Below are 20,463 nucleotides of genomic sequence, written 5' to 3'. Positions count from 1 at the left end.
AGATGAGGGGAGAGCCGTGGATGTTGTCTACCTCGACTTCAGCAAGGCTTTCGACACGGTCTCCCATAACATCCTCCTAGGGAAGCTCAGGAAGTGTGGGCTGGATGAGTGGTCAGTGAGGTGGATTGAGAACTGGCTGAACAGCAGAACTCAGAGGATTGTCATCAGCGGTGCTGAGTCTAGTTGGAGGCTGGTGACAAGTGGTGTCCCCCAGGGGTCAGTACTGGGCCCAGTCTTGTTCAACTTCTTCATCAATGACCTGGATGAAGAGTTAGAATGTACCCTCAGTAAGTTTGCTGATGACACAAAACTGGGAGGTGTGGTAGATACACCAGAAGGCTGTGCTGCCATTCAGGGAGACCTGGACAGGCTGGAAAGTTGGGCAGAGAGGAACCTGATGAGGTTCAACAAGGGCAAGTGCAGGGTCCTGCACCTGGGGAGGAACAACCCCATGCACCAGTACAGGCTTGGGGCAGATCTGCTGGAGAGCAGATCTGCGGAGAGGGACCTGGGTGTCCTAGTGGACGACAGGTTAACCATGAGCCAGCAGTGTGCCCTGGCTGCCAAGAAGGCCAATGGCATCCTGGGGTGCATCAAGAAGAGTGTGGCCAGCAGGTCGAGGGAGGTTCTCCTCCCCCTCTACTCTTCCCTAGTGAGGCCCCATCTGGAGTACTGTGTCCAGTTCTGGGCTCCCCAGTTCAAGAAAGATGAGGAGCTACTGGAGAGAGTCCAGCGGAGGCCTACTAGGATGATGAGGGGCCTGGAGCATCTCTCCTACGAGGAAAGGCTGAGGGAGCTGGGCTTGTTCAGCCTGAAGAAGAGAAGGCTGAGAGGGGACCTTATAAATGCTTACAAATATCTTGAGGGTGGGTGTCAGGAGGATGGGGCCAGACTCTTCAGTGGTGCCCAGCGACAGGACAAGGGGCAGTGGGCATAAAGTGAAGCAGAGGAAGTTTCATTTGGACATGAGGAAGAACTTCTTCCCTCTGAGGGTGATGGAGCACTGGAACAGGTTGCCCAGGGAGGTTGTGGAGTTTCCTTCTCTGAAGATATTCAAGACCCGCCTGGACAAGGTCCTCTACAGCCTGCTGTAGGTGACCCTGCTTCGGCACTGGGGTTGGACTAGATGACCCACAGAGGTCTCTTCCAACCCCTAACATTCTGTGATTCTGTGATCACAGGGCATCAGATTTCACTTCACGCTTCCATGTTGCAAAGAGTGAGTTATGTTTTGTGGCTTACATATACTGCATGCAGCAAACACCAAGAGAGATGGCAGCATTTTAATTAAAATCGATTAGGCCTCTCCGAAAATTAGGCGGGGGGAAACACATCTTGTAGAATACAGAGCTGCCAAGTTTTTGCTGGAGACTAAAGCAGGCTTTGCAGGGAATGGAAGGAGCCTGTACAGGGCCAATGGGAGACTGGGAGCTGAATCACACTGGTACAATTAGATCGGCTGAATGAAAAATCACTCACGGAAAGAAAACCTCATTAATTATCAAAATGTCATCATGTGCAAACAAAAAGGCATTGAAAAGCTGGCCTCTCGTGTCATATCTAGAAGGTACAAAAATTCTTAGCTCATTTTGCATACATTTGATGATGGAAGATAGCTTCATTTCCTGTCCCTTCTCTCTTCTGATTTATAGCCTGTGTGTTCTCTAAAGCAGGAATAATTCACTACACAATATTAATGTGGCCTAAACTTTAACTTGTGTCTTCTTCCTTAATGTCGTTATAATAACTGTTATAGTTTGGCTGCGGCCAGTAACAAAAGTGCCACGTGGCTGCCCCTCCCCCCGCTGGGGTGCCGAGGAGAATAGAAAGAAACAAGGTAAAAACTGGTGGGTCGGGATAAGGGCAGTTTAACAGAACAGAAAACAAAGGGAACAGTAACAACAACGATACAGATAAGGAGAAAACACAACACAAACCGCACAACCCAGAGAGCCGCTCTCCCGGACCGGACCGCCACTGCGTGCTCCCAAACCACGAGAGAGTTCCCGCTGCCCAGCTCCCCCACCGGAACCCAGCATGATGGCACATGGTATAGAATACCCTGCTCTGTTTGGCCAGGTGGGGTCAGCCCACCCGGCTGTGCCCCTTCCTGGATTCCGGTGAAAATTCACCCTGTCCTGGCCAAAACTAGGACATTATCCACCCCTTATTCCATACCATCTACGTCATGCCCAGGTCCCCCATTGTCCAGTTGATCACCACCACTTCTCCTGTCTCCAGATATCATTCCCTTAGTCTATGGATCATCACTCTAAAGTGTCCACTGAGTTCATTTAATCCATGACTTTGGGCTCCACCTATCGTAATAGTCTTCCATGGCAGGAGAGGTGATGTGTAGTGATGGGCGGTTGCTTGCTGCATCCGGAGCTCACGGCTGATGTATCTGGTGCGGCCCGTGCCCACAGTCTGCAGGTTGGAGATGTTGATCTCGATGAAGTTGCTGGGTGCCTGTTGTTGAAAACCAGGTCCAGTCCCATCATCGCTGTGCTCTGCTAGGTTTCATCAAAAAGTCCATCCTTCTTTATTCTGGATGATTCTTACTATGCTACTACTGGTATAACATATAACAACTATAACAGAGATAAAAGACAGTGACAGGGTTATTTAGCAATCAACTTTATTCAATTATTTTATGGACTATTCTCGCCCAAAATCAAATCCCCATGAGGTACACATCGGACTTCCCCATCCTTCCGCATTACCCACCAGGTACATCCAGGTCCTTGAGCAAAAGCAATCCCCCGGACGGGCTTGCCTTTGCCCGAGGCAGGACTAACCCAAACTGTCTTCCCTAACATGTTCCGCATGTGCACTACAGGGACTTTATCCCCTTCTACGGGGCGCTGAGGTTTTGACTGGGCAGGACCAGCCCGGTTGGTGGATCCTCTGGTGTTAACCAACCAGGTGGCCTTTGCTAAATGAGTATCCCAGTTTTTGAAAGTCCCACCGCCCCATTGCTCTCAAAGTGGTTTTTGGCAGCCTATTGTATCGTTCGATCTTTCCAGAGGATGGTGCATGGTAGGGGATGCGATACACCCACTCAATATCATGTTCTTTGGCCCAGGTGTCTAGGAGGCTGTTGCAGAAATGTTTTGGTTTCGGCTGCCGCCGGCAACAAAAGCACCACGCGGCCGCCCCTCCCCCCGCCGGCGTGCGGAGGAGAATGGAAAGAAAGAGGCAGAAACTGGTGGGTCGGGATAAGGGCAGTTTAACAGAACAGCAAACAGAGGGAAAACAGGAACAACAACGATACAAATAAGGAGAAAACACAACCACGAACCGTACAACAGCCGCTCTCCCGAAACCGGACCGGCGCTGCGCCCCCCCAAGCCGCGAGAGCGTTCCCGCCGCGCCGCCCCCCCCACCGGAACCCAGCGTGACGTCACATGGTATGGAATACCGGGCTCCGTTTGGCCAGGTGGGGTCAGCCCCCACCCCCCGGCTGTGCCCCTTCCTGGAGTCCGGTGAAAATTAACCCTGTTCTGGCCAAACCCAGGACAAGAAATGAGTCCCGTTGTCCGACTCAATTCTTTCGGGAGTGCCATGTCTCCACAGGAGTTGTTTTTCCAGGCCCAGGATGGTATTCCGGGCAGTGGCATGGGGCACAGGGTAGGTTTCCAGCCATCCGGTGGTGACCTCCACCATTGTGAGCACATAGCGCTTGCCTTGGCGGGTTTGTGGCAGTGTGATGTAGTCAATCTGCCAAGCCTCCCCATATTTATATTTTAGCCATCGTCCTCCATACCACTGAGGCTTTACCCGCTTGGCTTGCTTGATTGCAGTGCATGTTTCACATTCATGGATAACCTGTGCAATGGTGTCCATGGTCAAGTCCACCCCTCGGTCACGAGACCATCTGTATGTTGCGTCTCTTCCTTGGTGGCCCGAGGTGTCATGGGCCCACCAAGCTATAAAGAGTTCACCCTTATGTTGCCAGTCCAGATCCACCTGAGCAACTTCAATCTTGGCAGCCTGATCTGCCTGGTGGTTGTTTTGATGTTCCTCAGTGGCCTGACTCTTAAGGACGTGGGCGTCCACGTGACGCACTTTTACAACCAACTGCTCCAGACGGGCAGCAATATCTTGCCACAGTAGGGCAGCCCAGATAGGTTTGCCTCTGCGCTGCCAGTTGTTCTTCTTCCATTGCTGCAGCCACCCCCACAAGGCATTGGCCACCATCCAGGAGTCGGTGTAAACACAGAGCACTGGCCACTTCTCTCGACTGGCAATGTCTAAAGCCAGCTGGATGGCTTTCACCTCTGCAAACTGGCTGGACTCACCTTCTCCCTCGGCAGTTTCCGTGACTTGTCGTGTAGGGCTCCATACAGCAGCCTTCCACCTCCGCTGCTTCCCCACAATGCGACAGGACCCATCCGTGAACAGGGCACACTGTTTCTTATCTTCTGGCAGCTGGTTATACAGTGGGGCCTCTTAAGCACATGTCACCTCCTCCTCTGGCGATGCTCCAAAATCTTTGCCTTCTGGCCAGTCCATGATGACCTCCAGAATTCCTGGGCGACTGGGGTTTCCCATTCGGGCGTGCTGGGTGATCAGAGCGACCCACTTACTCCATGTAGCATCAGTGGCATGATGCGTAGAGGGGACCCTCTCTTTGAACATTCAGCCCAGGACCGGCAATCGTGGTGCTAGGAGGAGCTGTGCTTCAGTGCCGACCACTTCTGAAGCAGCTCCAACGCCTTCATATGCTGCCAGAATCTCTTTTTCAGTGGGAGTATAGCAGGCCTCGGATCCTTTGTATCCCCGGCTCCAGAACCCCAGGGGTCGACCTAGAGTCTCCCCTGGTGCTTTCTGCCAGAGACTCCAGGTTGGGCCATTCTCCCCGGCTGCGGTGTAGAGCACGTTTTTAACATCTTGCCCTGACCGGACTGGACCAAGGGCTACGGCATGAACTATCTCCCGTTTAATTTCTTCAAATGCCTGTCGTTGCTCAGGGCCCCATTCAAAATCATTCTTCTTCTGGGTCACGTGGTACAGAGGACTTACAATTTGGCTGTAATTTGGGATGTGCATCCTCCAAAAACCCACAACACATAAGAAGGCCTCTGCTTCCTTTTTGCTGGATGGTGGAGACATAGCTGCTATTTTGTTGATGACATCCATTGGGATTTGACGGCGCCCATCCTGCCATTTTATTCCCCAAAACTGGATCTCTTGCGCAGGTCCCTTGACTTTACTTCGCTTAATGGCAAAACCGGCTTTCAGAAGGGTCTGAATTATTTTCTCCCCTTTCTCAAAAACCTCCTCTGCTGTGTCGCCCCATATAATGATGTCGTCGATGTACTGCAGATGTTCTGGAGCTTCACCCTTTTCCAGTGCAGTCTGGATTAGTCCATGGCAAATGGTGGGACTGTGTTTCCACCCCTGGGGTAGTCGATTCCAGGTGTACTGGATGCCCCTCCAGGTGAAAGCAAACTGTGGCCTGCACTCTGCTGCCAAACGGATGGAGAAGAATGCATTAGCGATGTCAATTGTAGCGTACCACTTGGCTGCCTTTGACTCCAGCTGATACTGAAGTTCTAGCATGTCTGGCACGGCAGCACTCAGCGGTGGTGTGACTTCATTCAGGCCACGGTAGTCTATTGTCAGTCTCCACTCTCCAGTAGATTTTCTCACTGGCCATATGGGACTATTAAAGGGTGAGCGAGTTTTGCTGATCACTCCTTGACTCTCCAGCTGGCGAATCAGCTGATGAATGGGGAGAAGGGCCTCTCGGTTGGTACGATACTGTCGCCGGTGCACCATTGTGGTCGCGATGGGTACCTGTTGTTCTTCAACCCTCAGCAACCCCACAACGGAAGGATCCTCCAAGAGACCAGGCAAAATGGACAGCTGTTTAATTTCTTCCGTCTCCACAGCAGCTATGCCAAAAGCCCACCGATACCCCCTTGGGTCCTTGAAATACCCTCTCCTAAGACAGTCTATCCCAAGGATGCACGGAGCCTCGGGGCCAATTACAATGGGGTGCTCCTGCCACTCCTGCCCAGTGAGGCTCACTTCAGCCTCCAGTAGACTCAGCTCTTGGGACCCCCCTGTCACTCCCAAAATGCAAATGGACTCTGACCCTTTGAACTCTGATGGCATTAAAGTACACTGTGCACCAGTGTCCACTAGAGCTTGATACTCTTGTGGATCTGACGTGCCAGGCCACCGAATCCACACCGTCCAATAAACACGGTTGTCCCTTTCCTCCACCTGGCTGGAGGCAGGGCCCCTCTAATCCTCGTCAGAGAATTTGCTGGTCACCTGCTGTAAAAATGACTTGGAGGTCCCCTCCAGAGGATCGGAATCAAGGTCAAACTGTCTACCTGGTCTGGAGAGCTGACTTCTGGAAACTGGAGCGGCATTTTTCCTAACAGAATCCCCTTTGGTGATTGTTTTACCTCGCAACTCACGTACTCGGGCCTCTAGACTTGAGGTGGGTTTTCCATTCCGCTTTTTCATGTCCTCTCTGTGGTCACGCAGGTAAAACCACAGGGTGCCTCGGGGTGTATAGCCTCTGTATTCCCTCTCCTGAGCAGAGAAACGCTTGCCCCTAATAGCTGAGACACTGGCCCGTACAGGTGGGGAGTAGGACATACTCTGTTCGAGTTGCTGGACCTTCTGGGACAATTTATTCACAGCTGAGACAAGGGAGGAAGAGAGACTTTCCTCATATTGCCCGAGTCGGACAGCCACCTCGTCCACTGTTGGTGCGTCTTTACCTTTCCAGTTTACAACTGCCAGTGAGTTGGCATGCGAGGAGGGTGCGCTCCGCACAAACTTCCTCCACATGGATTGTGAGCACTGGAGTTCATCTGGGTCTGTGGGTACCTGCTCATCGTCTGTGTCACAGTAAACCAGCTCCCGCACAGCTAATTCCCTCAAGTACTGAATACCCCTTTCCATATTGGTCCACTTGCCAGGATAGCATACAAAATCATCACTGAAGGGGTACCTCTCCCTCACGCCTGACAGAAGTCTCCTCCAGAGGCTGAGGATTTGTTCCTTTTTCCCAATGGCCTTGTCAATGCCCCCATCCCTGGCCAGGGATCCCAGCTGCTTGGCTTCCTTGCCCTCTAATTCCAAGCTGCTGGCCCCGTTATCCCAGCACGGCAGCAGCCAGGTGGCAATGTGCTCGCCTGGGTGGCGGCTGAAATCTTTCCGCATGTCTCGCAGCTCGCCCAGGGACAGGGACCGGCTGATGATCTCTGTCTCTATCTCCCGCGATGACCCTGGCTCATCGTCATCCCTCCCAGAGCGATCTGCTCTCTTTGCGTCTTTCTTTTGTTTTACAGGGGCGACTGCTACCGGCACAGGTTGGTCATTGGGCTCAGCCACGCTGCCTGCAGCTGGAGCTGGGGCTGGAGCAGCTGCTGTGCCTGCCAGGGAAACCGAGGCAGACCCTGCAGCTGTGGCAGCGGCGGTGCCAGTCTGGGGGGCTGTGACTGCCTGCTGGGCTGGAGGGGCTGCAGGGCCGGCTGGGGGGGCAGCGCCAGTTGCAGCGCCTGCCGCTTCGCTTCCCCCCCTTTCCCCTTTAAGGCACTGAACAGTGTTGAACATGGCTCGGTAGGCGTGGGCCAGACCCCAGCACATTGTGGTGATCTGTGTCTCTCTGGAGTTCCCAGGGTGGCAGCACACTTTTTTCAGATATTTTACCAGTTTATCCGGATTCTGTATTTGTTCAGGGGTGAGTTTAAAACACACCGGTGGTGCCCACTGCTCTAGACACCTGCCCATGCTGTCCCACACACCCAGCCACTCACAGCTACCCAGCCCCGGGGCAGGTCTCTGCAGGATGTTCTTAACGACTTGCTTAACCCTAAACAAAACCCAGAACCCGTTCAGCAGGCAGAACAAAAGGAGAGTGCTGACCTGAGCATCCCACGGGTACTCGAAATTCTCAAAAGCAGTTAGGACCAGCCTGAGGAAGAGAGGGGGGGCGAAAGAGTGGGGGAAGGTATCCCCTTCGGTTTTCCCCACAGGCTGGGTTTGATTATTAACAAAATCTAAGACATAGGATCCGAGGTACGGAAATGACCGCAGTGCCGCATGCAAATACAAGACTAATTTCATGCACAGTGATGTTATCATATCATAAGTCGATATCGTACAGTACAGTAAAATCATAATCCTGATCCTTTTCCCCGTGACGATGAATAGCACCACAGGGAACAAGTATAGCAAGTACGGATTCAAAAACCACAACCATCTGATGAAAGACAGAAACATTTTTACCGGCGACTATTTAAGTAACACAGAAAAAATGCCTACAACAAAATTTAACAAAATCTAAGAAAGCAGTTTTAACACCCGCTGCTCAGCCCTGCCGTTATCCCCGCCCCACGTCTGGGCGCCAATTTAATGTTTTGGTTTCGGCTGCCGCCGGCAACAAAAGCGCCACGCGGCCGCCCCTCCCCGCGCCGGCGTGCGGAGGAGAATGGAAAGAAAGAGGCAGAAACTGGTGGGTCGGGATAAGGGCAGTTTAACAGAACAGCAAACAGAGGGAAAACAGGAACAACAACAATACAAATAAGGAGAAAACAAAACCACGAACCGTACAACAGCCGCTCTCCCGAAACCGGACCGGCGCTGCGCCCCCCCAAGCCGCGAGAGCGTTCCCGCCGCGCCGCCCCCCCCACCGGAACCCAGCGTGACGTCACATGGTATGGAATACCGGGCTCCGTTTGGCCAGGTGGGGTCAGCCCCCACCCCCCGGCTGTGCCCCTTCCTGGAGTCCGGTGAAAATTAACCCTGTTCTGGCCAAACCCAGGACAAGAAATGAGTCCCGTTGTCCGACTCAATTCTTTCGGGAGTGCCATGTCTCCACAGGAGTTGTTTTTCCAGGCCCAGGATGGTATTCCGGGCAGTGGCATGGGGCACAGGGTAGGTTTCCAGCCATCCGGTGGTGGCCTCCACCATTGTGAGCACATAGCGCTTGCCTTGGCGGGTTTGTGGCAGTGTGATGTAGTCAATCTGCCAAGCCTCCCCATATTTATATTTTAGCCATCGTCCTCCATACCACTGAGGCTTTACCCGCTTGGCTTGCTTGATTGCAGTGCATGTTTCACATTCATGGATAACCTGTGCAATGGTGTCCATGGTCAAGTCCACCCCTCGGTCACGAGACCATCTGTATGTTGCGTCTCTTCCTTGGTGGCCCGAGGTGTCATGGGCCCACCAAGCTATAAAGAGTTCACCCTTATGTTGCCAGTCCAGATCCACCTGAGCAACTTCAATCTTGGCAGCCTGATCTGCCTGGTGGTTGTTTTGATGTTCCTCAGTGGCCTGACTCTTAAGGACGTGGGCGTCCACGTGACGCACTTTTACAACCAACTGCTCCAGACGGGCAGCAATATCTTGCCACAATAGGGCAGCCCAGATAGGTTTGCCTCTGCGCTGCCAGTTGTTCTTCTTCCATTGCTGCAGCCACCCCCACAAGGCATTGGCCACCATCCAGGAGTCGGTGTAAACACAGAGCACTGGCCACTTCTCTCGATCAGCAATGTCTAAAGCCAGCTGGATGGCTTTCACCTCTGCAAACTGGCTGGACTCACCTTCTCCCTCGGCAGTTTCCATGACTTGTCATGTAGGGCTCCATACAGCAGCCTTCCACCTCCGCTGCTTCCCCACAATGCGACAGGACCCATCCGTGAACAGGGCACACTGTTTCTTATCTTCTGGCAGCTGGTTATACAGTGGGGCCTCTTCAGCACGTGTCACCTCCTCCTCTGGCGATGCTCCAAAATCTTTGCCTTCTGGCCAGTCCATGATGACCTCCAGAATTCCTGGGCGACTGGGGTTTCCCATTCGGGCGAGCTGGGTGATCAGTGCGACCCACTTACTCCACATAGCATCGGTGGCATGATGCGTAGATGGGACCCTCTCTTTGAACATTCAGCCCAAGACCGGCAATCGTGGTGCTAGGAGGAGCTGTGCTTCAGTGCCGACCACTTCCGAAGCAGCTCCAACGCCTTCATATGCTGCCAGAATCTCTTTTTCAGTGGGAGTATAGCGGGCCTCGGATCCTTTGTATCCCCAGCTCCAAAACCCCAGGGGTCGACCTAGAGTCTCCCCTGGTGCTTTCTGCCATAGACTCCAGGTTGGGCCATTCTCCCCGGCTGCAGTGTAGAGCATTTTTTTAACATCTTGCCCTGACCGGACTGGACCAAGGGCTGCGGCATGAACTATCTCCCGTTTAATTTGTTCAAATGCCTGTCGTTGCTCAGGGCCCCTTTCAAAATCATTCTTCTTCCGGGTCACGTGGTACAGAGGACTTACAATTTGGCTGTAATTTGGGATGTGCATCCTCCAAAAACCCACAACACTCAGGAAGGCCTGTGCTTCCTTTTTGCTGGTTGGTGGAGACATAGCTGCTATTTTGTTGATGACATCCATTGGGATTTGACGGCGCCCATCCTGCCATTTTTATTCCCCCCAAAACTGGATCTCTTGCGCAGGTCCCTTGACTTTACTTCGCTTAATGGCGAAACCGGCTTTCAGAAGGATCTGAACTATTTTCTCCCCTTTCTCAAAAGCTTCCTCCACGGTGTCACCCCATACAATGATGTCATCTATGTACTGCAGATGTTCTGGAGCTTCACCCTTTTCCAGTGCAGTCTGGATTAGTCCATGGCAAATGGTGGGACTGTGTTTCCACCCCTGGGGCAGTCGATTCCAGGTGTACTGGATGCCCCTCCAGGTGAAAGCAAGCTGTGGCCTGCACTCTGCTGCCAAACGGATGGAGAAGAATGCATTAGCGATGTCAATTGTAGCGTACCACTTGGCTGCCTTTGACTCCAGCTGATACTGAAGTTCTAGCATGTCTGGCACGGCAGCACTCAGCGGTGGTGTGACTTCATTCAGGCCACGGTAGTCTATTGTCAGTCTCCACTCTCCAGTAGATTTTCTCACTGGCCATATGGGACTATTAAAGGGTGAGCGAGTTTTGCTGATCACTCCTTGACTCTCCCAGCTGGCGGATCAGCTGATGAATGGGGAGAAGGGCCTCTCGGTTAGGACGATATTGTCGGCGATGCACCGTTGTGGTCGCGATGGGTACCTGTTGTTCTTCCACCCTCAGCAACCCCACAACGGAAGGATCCTCCGAGAGACCAGGCAAAATGGACAGCTGTTCAATTTCTTCCGTCTCCAAAGCAGATATGCCAAAAGCCCACCGATACCCCCTTGGGTCCTTGAAATACCCTCTCCTAAGACAGTCTATCCCAAGGATGCACGGAGCCTCGGGGCCAGTCACAATGGGGTGCTTCTGCCACTCCTGCCCAGTGAGGCTCACTTCAGCCTCCAATACACTCAGCTCTTGGGACCCCCCTGTCACTCCCGAAATGCAAATGGACTCTGACCCTTTGAAATCTGATGGCATTGAAGTACACTGTGCACCAATGTCCACTAGAGCTTTCTACTCTTGTGGATCTGACATGCCAGGCCACCGAATCCACACCGACCAATAAACGTGGTTCTCCCTTTCCTCCACCTGGCTGGAGGCAGGGCCCCTCTAATCCTCGTCAGAGAATTTGCTGGTCACCTGCTGTAAAAATGACTTGGAGGTCCCCTCCAGAGGATCGGAATCAAGATCAAACTGTCTACCTGGTCTGGAGAGCTGGCTGCTGGAACCTGGAGTGGCATTTTTCCTAACAGAATCCCCTTTTGTGATTGTTTTACCTCACAACTCACGCACTCGTGCCTCTAGACTTGAGGTGGGTTTTCCATTCCGCTTTTTCATGTCCTCTCTGTGGTCACGCAGGTAAAACCACAGGGTGCCCCGTGGTGTATAGCCTCTGTATCCTCTCTCCTGAGCAGAGTTACACTTGCCCCTAACAGCTGAGATGCTGGCCCGTACAGGTGGGGAGTAGGACGTGTTCTCTTTGATTCGCCGCACCTCCCGGACCACTTTCTCCACAGCTGAGACAAGGGAGGAAGAGAGACTTTCCTCATATTGGCGGAGTCTGACAGCCACCTCATCCACTGTTGGTGCCTCTTTACCTTTCCAGTCTACTATTGCCAGTGAGTTGGCATATGAGGATGGTGCGCTTTGCACAAACTTCCTCCACATAGATGCTGTGCACTGGACTTCATCTGGGTCTGTGGGTACCTGCTCATCGTCTGTGTCATAGTAAACCAGCTCCCGTACAGCTAATTCCCTCAAGTACTGAATACCCCTTTCCATATTGGTCCATTTGCCAGGATAGCATACAAAATCGTCACTGAAGGGGTACCTCTCCCTCACGCCTGACAGAAGTCTCCTCCAGAGGCTGAGGACTTGTTCCTTTTTCCCAGCAGCCTTGTCAATGCCCCCATCCCTGGCCAGGGATCCCAGCTGCTTGGCTTCCTTGCCCTCTAATTCCAAGCTGCTGGCCCCGTTATCCCAGCACCGCAGCAGCCAGGTGACAATGTGCTCGCCTGGGTGGCGGCTGAAACCTTTCCGCATGTCTCGCAGCTCACCCAGGGACAGGGACTGGGTGATGATCCCTGTCTTCCGCGATGACCCCGGCTCATTGTCATCCCTCCCGGAGCGATCTGCTCTCTTTGCGTCTTTATTTTTACAGGGGGGACTGCTTCCAGCACAGGTTGGTTATTGGGCTCAGCCGCGATGCCTGCTGCTGTAAGTGGGGCTGGAGCAGCTGCTGTGCCTGCTGGGCAAACCAGGGCTGCCCCTGTGATCATGGCAGTGGCATCCGTGATGCCGTTTGGGGGGGCTGTGACTGCCTGCTGGGCTGGAGGGGCTGCAGGGCCGGCTGGGGAGGCAGCGCCAGTCGCAGTGCCTGCCACTTCGCTTTCCCCCCCTTTCCCCTTTAGGGCACTGAATCAGGTTGAAAAAGGCTCTGTAGGCGTGGGCCAGACCCCAGCACATTGCTGTGATTTGTGTCTCTGGAGTTCCCAAGGTGGCAGCACACTTTTTGTAGATATTTTACTAGTTTGTCCGGATTCTGCGCTTGTTCAGGGGTGAGTTTCAAAGACACTGGGGGTGCCCACTGCCCTAGACACCTGCCTATGCTGTCCCACACATCCAGCCACTCACAGCTACCCAGCCCCGGGGCAGGTCTCTGCAGGATGTTGTTAACTACTTGTTTAACCCTAAACAAAACCTGCAACCCATTCAGGAGGCATAACAATAGGAGCGTGCTGGCCTGAGCATCCCACGGGTACTCGAAATTCTCAAAAGCCGTTACGACCAACCTGAAGGAGAGAGAAGGAGTGAAAGAGTGGCGGAAGGCATCCCCTTCCGTTTTCCCCACAGATTGGGTTCAATTATTAATAAATTCTAAGACATAGGATCTGAGGTATGGAAATGACTGCAGTGCCGCATGCAAACACAAGCCTAATTTCATGCTCAGTGATATTATCATGTCATAAGTCGATATCATACAGTACAGCAAAATTATCATCCTGATGTTTTTCCAGTGATGATGAACAGCATGGCAGAGAACACATACTGCAAGTAAGGATTCAAATACCACAGCCATCTGATCAAAGACACAAACATTTTTTACCGGTGACTATTTAACTAACACAATAAATGCGTATAACAAAATTTAACAAAATCTAAGAGAGCTGTTTTAACACCCGCTGCTCAGCCCTGCCATTATCCCTGCCCCACGCTTGGGTGCCAAATTTAATGCTCTGGTTTTGCTGCGGCCGGTAACAAAAGCGCCACGCGGCTGTCCCTCCCCCTGCCGGGGTGAAGAGGAGAATGGAAAGAAACAGGCAGAAACTGGTGGGCTGTGATAAGGGCAGTTTAACAGAACAGCAAACAAAGGGAACAGGAACAACAACGATACAGATAAGGAGAAAACACAACACAAACCACACAACCCAGAGAGCCGCTCTCCCGGACTGCCGCTGTGCGCTCCCGAGCCGTGAGTGTGTTCCCGCCGCTCCGCTCCCCCCCCACCGGAACCCAGCATGATGGCACATAGTATGGAGTACCCTGCTCTGTTTGGTCAGGTTGGGTCAGCCCGCCCGGCTGTGTCCCTTCCTGGATTCCAGTGAAATTTAACCCTGTCCTGGCCTTACCCAGGACAAGGACGTATCTCAAAATGACACACCTTTTGTTTGGTGTCGAGACAAATGTCTTGCGCTTTATGGGTATTACTCTCACAAATAAAGCCTTGTTGTTCTTGTGTGATACATGCATCGACGTCAACAGTTTGCCATTTGTCACCATCTTTTTTGGCCTACACTCTGTGCTCAATAGGATAGAGTACCATTCCATTGTGATTTAATCCTAATGCAATGATCGGGTATATAGTATATACCGAGGCATTTGGTATTGTTAAGACAAAAGCTGTGGCCTTACTCTCATTAGGGTCATAGGTGAAATTAATTCAGCTTCCCTTATAATTGCAGCAGTCATCGATTGCATCCAAAGCTGGGCTTGGATACAGCTGAGCGCTGAAGAAATATTGCTTTGGGCTGCACCAAGTGCATTTGCAATCAGCTGATGGTCCTTTTCACTTGTTTCTTCCCACTGAGCTAATATATTAGAAAAAAGCCATTGGTGATTTCCCAGAATTAAAAGGGAAGACCGTAGGGGGTGTTCTAACCTATTCAAGTCACCAGCAGTTGTGACTAGTTTGTTAGCAAGTACTTCAGCATCTATACTGTTTAAGACTCCCAAGCTTGTTCCTAAGATACCAGTTACATCTCTCTTCAGTCGTTGTGAGGAGGCAAGTGTTCGTTCATGTAACCACGCATACCATCCTGCATAGGATGTACATAGGAAAGGTAAGCAAATAGGTTTGATGGCAGAGACATTAATCTGCATTGATAGTTCCACTCGCTTGAGAGAGTAGGTTGGGTTAAACAATATTTGTTGTTGACCAGTATTTTTTATAACGTAAGGACCAATGTTAAAAATGTAAGGATTTAGACTTGTGGGTGTCCAAATGGATTCATTCTCAAAATTTTGTTGGGGTGACACCATGATTGGCACAGGCATAGCCGTAGTTGAAGTCTTTTCCCTTGATATGTCTAACCCAAATTTAAATGATAGTGCTTTGTCTCCTCTGTCGGTGCTTTCTAAACAGACAACAGATACTGATTGAATTACAGTAACATTGAATCAACAAACATCAGATGCACAATGCTTCCTACCTATTGTGGGTTCTGTTCTTTGTTCAGGAAAACTTCTTATAGTAACTTGGGTTGAAGGAGGGAAATCTTTTCTATTGCTAGCATTAAAGGTTTGACAACTGTTGGGGTTGATGTAGCTTGAGAGTTAGCATGACTAGGCGGCTTAAGAAAAACAGTTAGCATAACTGAACAGGCCGCTGGAAAGGGCAGCTAAGAATAACAATTGAGACAGTTCTGATAGTGCACATGATGTGGGTTAGCAAAAACAAGATGTGTTCAAGGACTTGGAGGCGGTCTGTTGCTATTAGCGTTAGTGCATAGTTACCAAACATAAGGGAATGTGGGGTGCGTGAACAGCGCGTGATTTACGTCTGTAGCCTATCCGAATAAGCGTGATCGCGTGTACAGCTGGAGGCGCCTGAGGTATCAGGTGCCAACAAGAAAATACCCATGAAACACCTCAAGGGAAAAAAGGGGTGCTCTGCTATGAAGGTAACGAGGCCGACAGCTCAGATGAAATGCCTCTATACAAACGCACGCAGCATGGGAAACAATCAGGAGGAGTTGGAAGCAGTCATGCTGCTGGAAAGCTACGACCTGATTGCCATCACGGAAACTTGGTGGGATGAATCCCATGAATGGAATGTAGCTCTTGATGGCTACAGGCTGTTCAGAAGGGACAGGCGAGGAAGGAGGGGCGGGGGCGTTGCCCTTTACATCAAGAAAACACTACAGAGTGAAGAGCTGTCCCTGAAGAATAGCCACGAGCAGGTCGAAAGCTTATGGGTAAGAATCGGAGAGAGAGGCAACAAAGGGAACCTAGTGGTTGGTGTCTACTACAGGCCGCCAGATCAAGAGGAGCTGACAGACGAAGCGTTCTTCCTCCAACTCCAGGAGGCTTTGCGCTCGCAGGCTCTCGTCCTACTGGGGGACTTCAACCACCCCGACATCTGCTGGAAAAACAACACGGCAAGCTGTAGGCAATCCAGCAGGTTCCTAGAATGCATTGAGGACAACTTCTTAAGCCAGGTAATAAGCACCCTTACCCGAGAGGATGCAATACTAGACCTGGTGGTCACCAATGCGAGTGAGCTCGTTGGGGATGTCAAGATCAAAGGCAGCCTGGGCTGCAGTGACCACGCGCTGGTGGAACTAATGCTACAGAGGGAAATGGGAATAATGAAGAGCATAGTCAGGACCCTAAATTTTAGGAGGGCAAACTTCCAGCTCTTCAAGGAGATAGATAGTCAGAAGGACTCCCTGGGAAACGGTCCTCAGGGACAGGGGAACAGAACAGAGCTGGCAGGTCTTTAAGGATGTATTCCGCAGAGCGCAAGAGCTCTCGATCCCCAAGTGTAAGAAGTCGGGCAGAGAAGGGAAGAGACCGTCATGGCTGAGGCAAGAGATGCTGGTCAAACTAAGGAAGAAGAGGGAACTGCACAGGCAGTGGAAGCAGGGACTGGCTTCCTGGGAAGAGTATAGGGAAGCTGCCCGGTTGTGTAGGGATGGGGTCAGGAAGGCCAAGGCACAGCTGGAGCTGAACTTGGCAAGGCATGCGAAAAATAACAAGAAGGGCTTCTACAGGTATGTCATCCGAAAAAAGATGGTCAAAGAAAGCGTACCCCCGCTCATGAGCGAGACCGGCGAACTGGCAACAGCAGATGAGGAGAAAGCTGAGGTACTCAACAACTTTTTTGCCTCAGTCTTCACTGGCAACCTCTCTCCTCACCCCTCCCGAGTCTATGAATGGCATGAAGGAGACCAGGAGGGTAAAATCCCTCCAGCTGTAAGTGAAGACCAGGTTCGGGACCTCCTGAAGAACCTCAATGTACAGAAGTCCATGGGACCTGATGAGATGCATCCCAGAGTCCTGAGGGAATTGGCTGATGTAGTTGCCAAGCCACTCTCCGTGATATTTGAAAAGTCATGGCAGTCAGGGGGAAGTCCCCAGTGACTGGAAAAAGGGAAACATTGTGCCCCTTTTCAAAAAGGGTGGAAAGGAGGACCCTGGGAACTACCGACCTGTCAGCCTCACCTCTGTGCCTGGGAAGATCATGGAACAGATCCTCCTAGAACTACCGACCTGTCAGCCTCACCTCTGTGCCTGGGAAGATCATGGAACAGATTCTCCTAGAACATATGCTAAGGCACATGGAGGCCAGGCAGGTGATTCGAGACAGCCAGCATGGCTTCACCAAGGGCAAGTCCTGCCTCACCAACTTAGTAGCTTTCTATGATGGTGTAACAACAAGGGTGGACAAGGGAAAACCTATGGATGTCATCTATCTGGATTTTTGTAAAGCCTCTGACACGGTCCCCCACAACATCCTTCTCTCCAAATTGGAGAGCCATGGATTTGATGGGTGGACCGTTCGGTGGATAAGGAATTGGTTGGATGGTCGCAGCCAAAGGGTAGTGGTCAACGGCTCAATGTCCGGATGGAGACCAGTGACGAGTGGAGTCCCTCAGGGGTCCGTACTGGGACCGGTGCTGTTCAATATATTTATCAATGACACGGACAGCGACATCGAGTGCACCCTCAGCAAGTTTGCAGATGACACCAAGCTGAGTGGTATGGTTGAGACACCAGAAGGACAGGATGCCATCCAGAGGGACCTGGACAAGCTGGAGAGGTGGGCCTGTGTGAACCTCATGAGGTTCAACAAGGCCAAGTGCAATGTCCTACACCTGGGTCAGGGTAATCCCTGGTACCAATACAGGCTGGGGGATGAAAGGATCAAGAGCAGCCCTGCTGAGAGGGACTTGGGGGTACTGATAGACGAAAGGCTGGACATGAGCCGGCAATGTGCGCTGGCAGCCCAGAGGGCCAACCGTGTCCTGGGCTGCATCAAGAGAAGCGTGGCCAGCAGGTCGAGGGAGGTGATTCTGCCCCTCTACTCTGCTCTGGTGAGACCTCACCTGGAGTACTGTGTTCAGCTCTGGAGCCCTCAGCACGAGAAGGACATGGAACTGTTGGAGCGGGTCCAAAGGAGGGCTACAAAAATGATCCGAGGGCTGGAGCACCTCTCCTACGAGGACAGGCTGAGAGAGTTGGGCTTGTTCAGCCTGGAGAAGAGAAGGCTGCGGGGAGACCTGATTGCAGCCTTTCAGTACTTAAAGGGAGCCTATAGGAAAGATGGGGACAATCTGTTTAGTAGAGACAGCAGTGACAGGACGAGGGGTAATGGTTTTAAACTAAAACAGGGTAGGTTTAGGCTAGATATAAGGAAGAAATTACAATGAGAGTGGTGAAACACTGGAACGGGTTGCCCAGAGAGGTAGTGGAGGCCCCATCCCTGGAAACATTCAAGACCAGGTTGGACAGGGCTCTGAGCAACCTGATCTAGTTAGTGGTGTCCCTGCTCGCTGCGGGGGGGTTGGACTAGATGACCTCTAGGGGTCCCTTCCAACCCAAAACTTTCCATGATTCTATGATTCTATGAAAAATGTATATAACCACGCAAGCAGAGCAATAAAGTGAACTGACTGTGCATTGCATCAATGTGTGAGAGTCGTTCCTGTCCCTGCACAGATGCTGAAACTCAGCAGACAACCTGTGTGGATTGTTTTCCCTTTATCGACCTTCCATCTATGCATCGAATGCTTCCATTCTGATTCATGTATTTGCAATTCCCTTTTGTCATATATGATGACAGTTGCTAAACTCATTCCCACTAAGTCTTTTCCCATAGTTCCTGTATATCCAAAATAGGCCTTTGACCAAGGGTCATCAGAGGTTGTGGTGTTAAGGAGTAGATTTTTAGATCCACCTTGCAGGGTCTTTTCGAGATCATTGTCAGATGGTTCAAATGAAGGGAGTGGAGCTGAACTGGGTTGTGTAGTCGGGTCAGGCTCGATTGTGTCTATTTGAAATTCGAAGTGTAATGCCATTTCACGCTGTTGCCACCGACAACTTATAAAAGTGGGTTCTAGAAGAGAAAAGTTGTGCCAGCGATCCCACTGTTCAGTGATGCAGTACTAGGTTGTCACTTGGCGTGAGTTCCCAGGATGAGATATCCCTATTCTTGTGACTTTCTCATGAGCTGAGCCATTGATCATCCTTCATCCTATATGGATTTCTTCTCCCACTTTACCTCTTAGGGATGGATACCAACTATTCCAAACCCACTCATGTTTTGGAAACACCTTGTTGTTATGTAAGACCACAGTTGCCAGAGTTATTTTTTCTTTTGACACCCCTGTCCTTGCATCGTGTCTAATAAAGGCCTGAGACCATGGCCACTTTGGGTCCTGTTGACTACAAATCAAAGGGAAATGTATTGGTAAGATCAAACACAATACGATGGAATTCATTATTTTAAAACTTGGGTTTACAAATGATTACAAATGCAAAAAAAACTATCACAGTTAGGATGAGTGATAAAATTCCTTGGATGCACTCGAGGTTAGCATAAGCCAATGCATCCGTCCACGTGCAATTCATCCAGAATTCCTGTGAACACAGAAAAGAAGAAAAACACGGTTGGTCTTTGTCGACCGACGGGGTTAAAAGGAAGGTGAAATTCACCGGGTGCTGATCCGATGTATCTTTCCTGAGCAATCTTTGGCTTCCCATGCATAGGAATTTTTAGGAGTGACTAGTACCATTGGCACTGCTCTAATTTGAGGCATTTTTACCAGCACAGGTTGTCCTGCATAAAAACCTGTAGGGTATTCTCCTGGTCTGGTATGTATTTTTGGAGCAATAGTGGTAGCTGTTACACAGAAATCCTTCATTTTGGGGCAACCATCTCCACTCCATCTGTTATTTAATTGATAGATGGCATTAGGTAGTCGCAGATGCCATTCAGGCTCGTGAGTTTTCGCAAAGCGCTTAACCAATCCATTGGTGCGCTCAACAATGCCATTCGCCTGAGGATAACAGGGAGTGTGGAATACCCACCGAATCCCTTCTTCCTTGGCACAGTCTTGTACCACTGTAGCTGTGAAGTGTGAACCGTTATCACTTTGGATTTCCTCTGGAAGGGGGAGCTTGTTGAACCACCCCTTAAGGGCCTTTACTGTGTTCTCCCCTGTGGCTGATTCTTCACTGGTGGCCATAGTGAGGCCGGAGATGATTTCCACTCCTACTAGGATATATTTCCTTTTGCCTGAGGGTCTTAAAGGTCCAATATAATAAATTTTCCAGGAGTGCCACAATGTTTTCTTGTCCCGAATGTGTAAGGGAGGTGCCTTACTGGGATGATCTCTTTTGATTTGTAAATGACATTGTGAACAGGCAGTTACTATTTGTTCACACAGTTTAACTGATATGGGCCATCCTCGGGCTTAACCTTCCCGATATAAGTCTGCTCGTCCGGTGTGGCCACGCTTAACGTGTAACCATTCGAG

The 20,463-nt window shown here is 51.1% G+C and overlaps 1 protein-coding gene across 1 annotated transcript in view; it reads right to left on the bottom strand.

The window, feature by feature from the left end:
• Positions 1–20,172, bottom strand: part of LOC142365460 (uncharacterized) — a 247,780-nt gene extending 227,608 nt beyond the window's left edge. The window contains 3 exon segments of the mRNA XM_075446293.1: positions 14,147–14,365; positions 14,368–14,909; positions 19,640–20,172. Of these exon segments, the coding sequence (XP_075302408.1) occupies positions 14,147–14,365; positions 14,368–14,909; positions 19,640–20,172 (1,294 nt within the window).
• Positions 20,173–20,463: the final 291 nt, after the last annotated feature.

The sequence above is a fragment of the Opisthocomus hoazin genome, chromosome W (genome assembly GCF_030867145.1).
Source record: "Opisthocomus hoazin isolate bOpiHoa1 chromosome W, bOpiHoa1.hap1, whole genome shotgun sequence".
Classification (NCBI taxonomy): domain Eukaryota; kingdom Metazoa; phylum Chordata; class Aves; order Opisthocomiformes; family Opisthocomidae; genus Opisthocomus; species Opisthocomus hoazin.
This window is presented reverse-complemented; position numbering and strand designations above follow the sequence as displayed.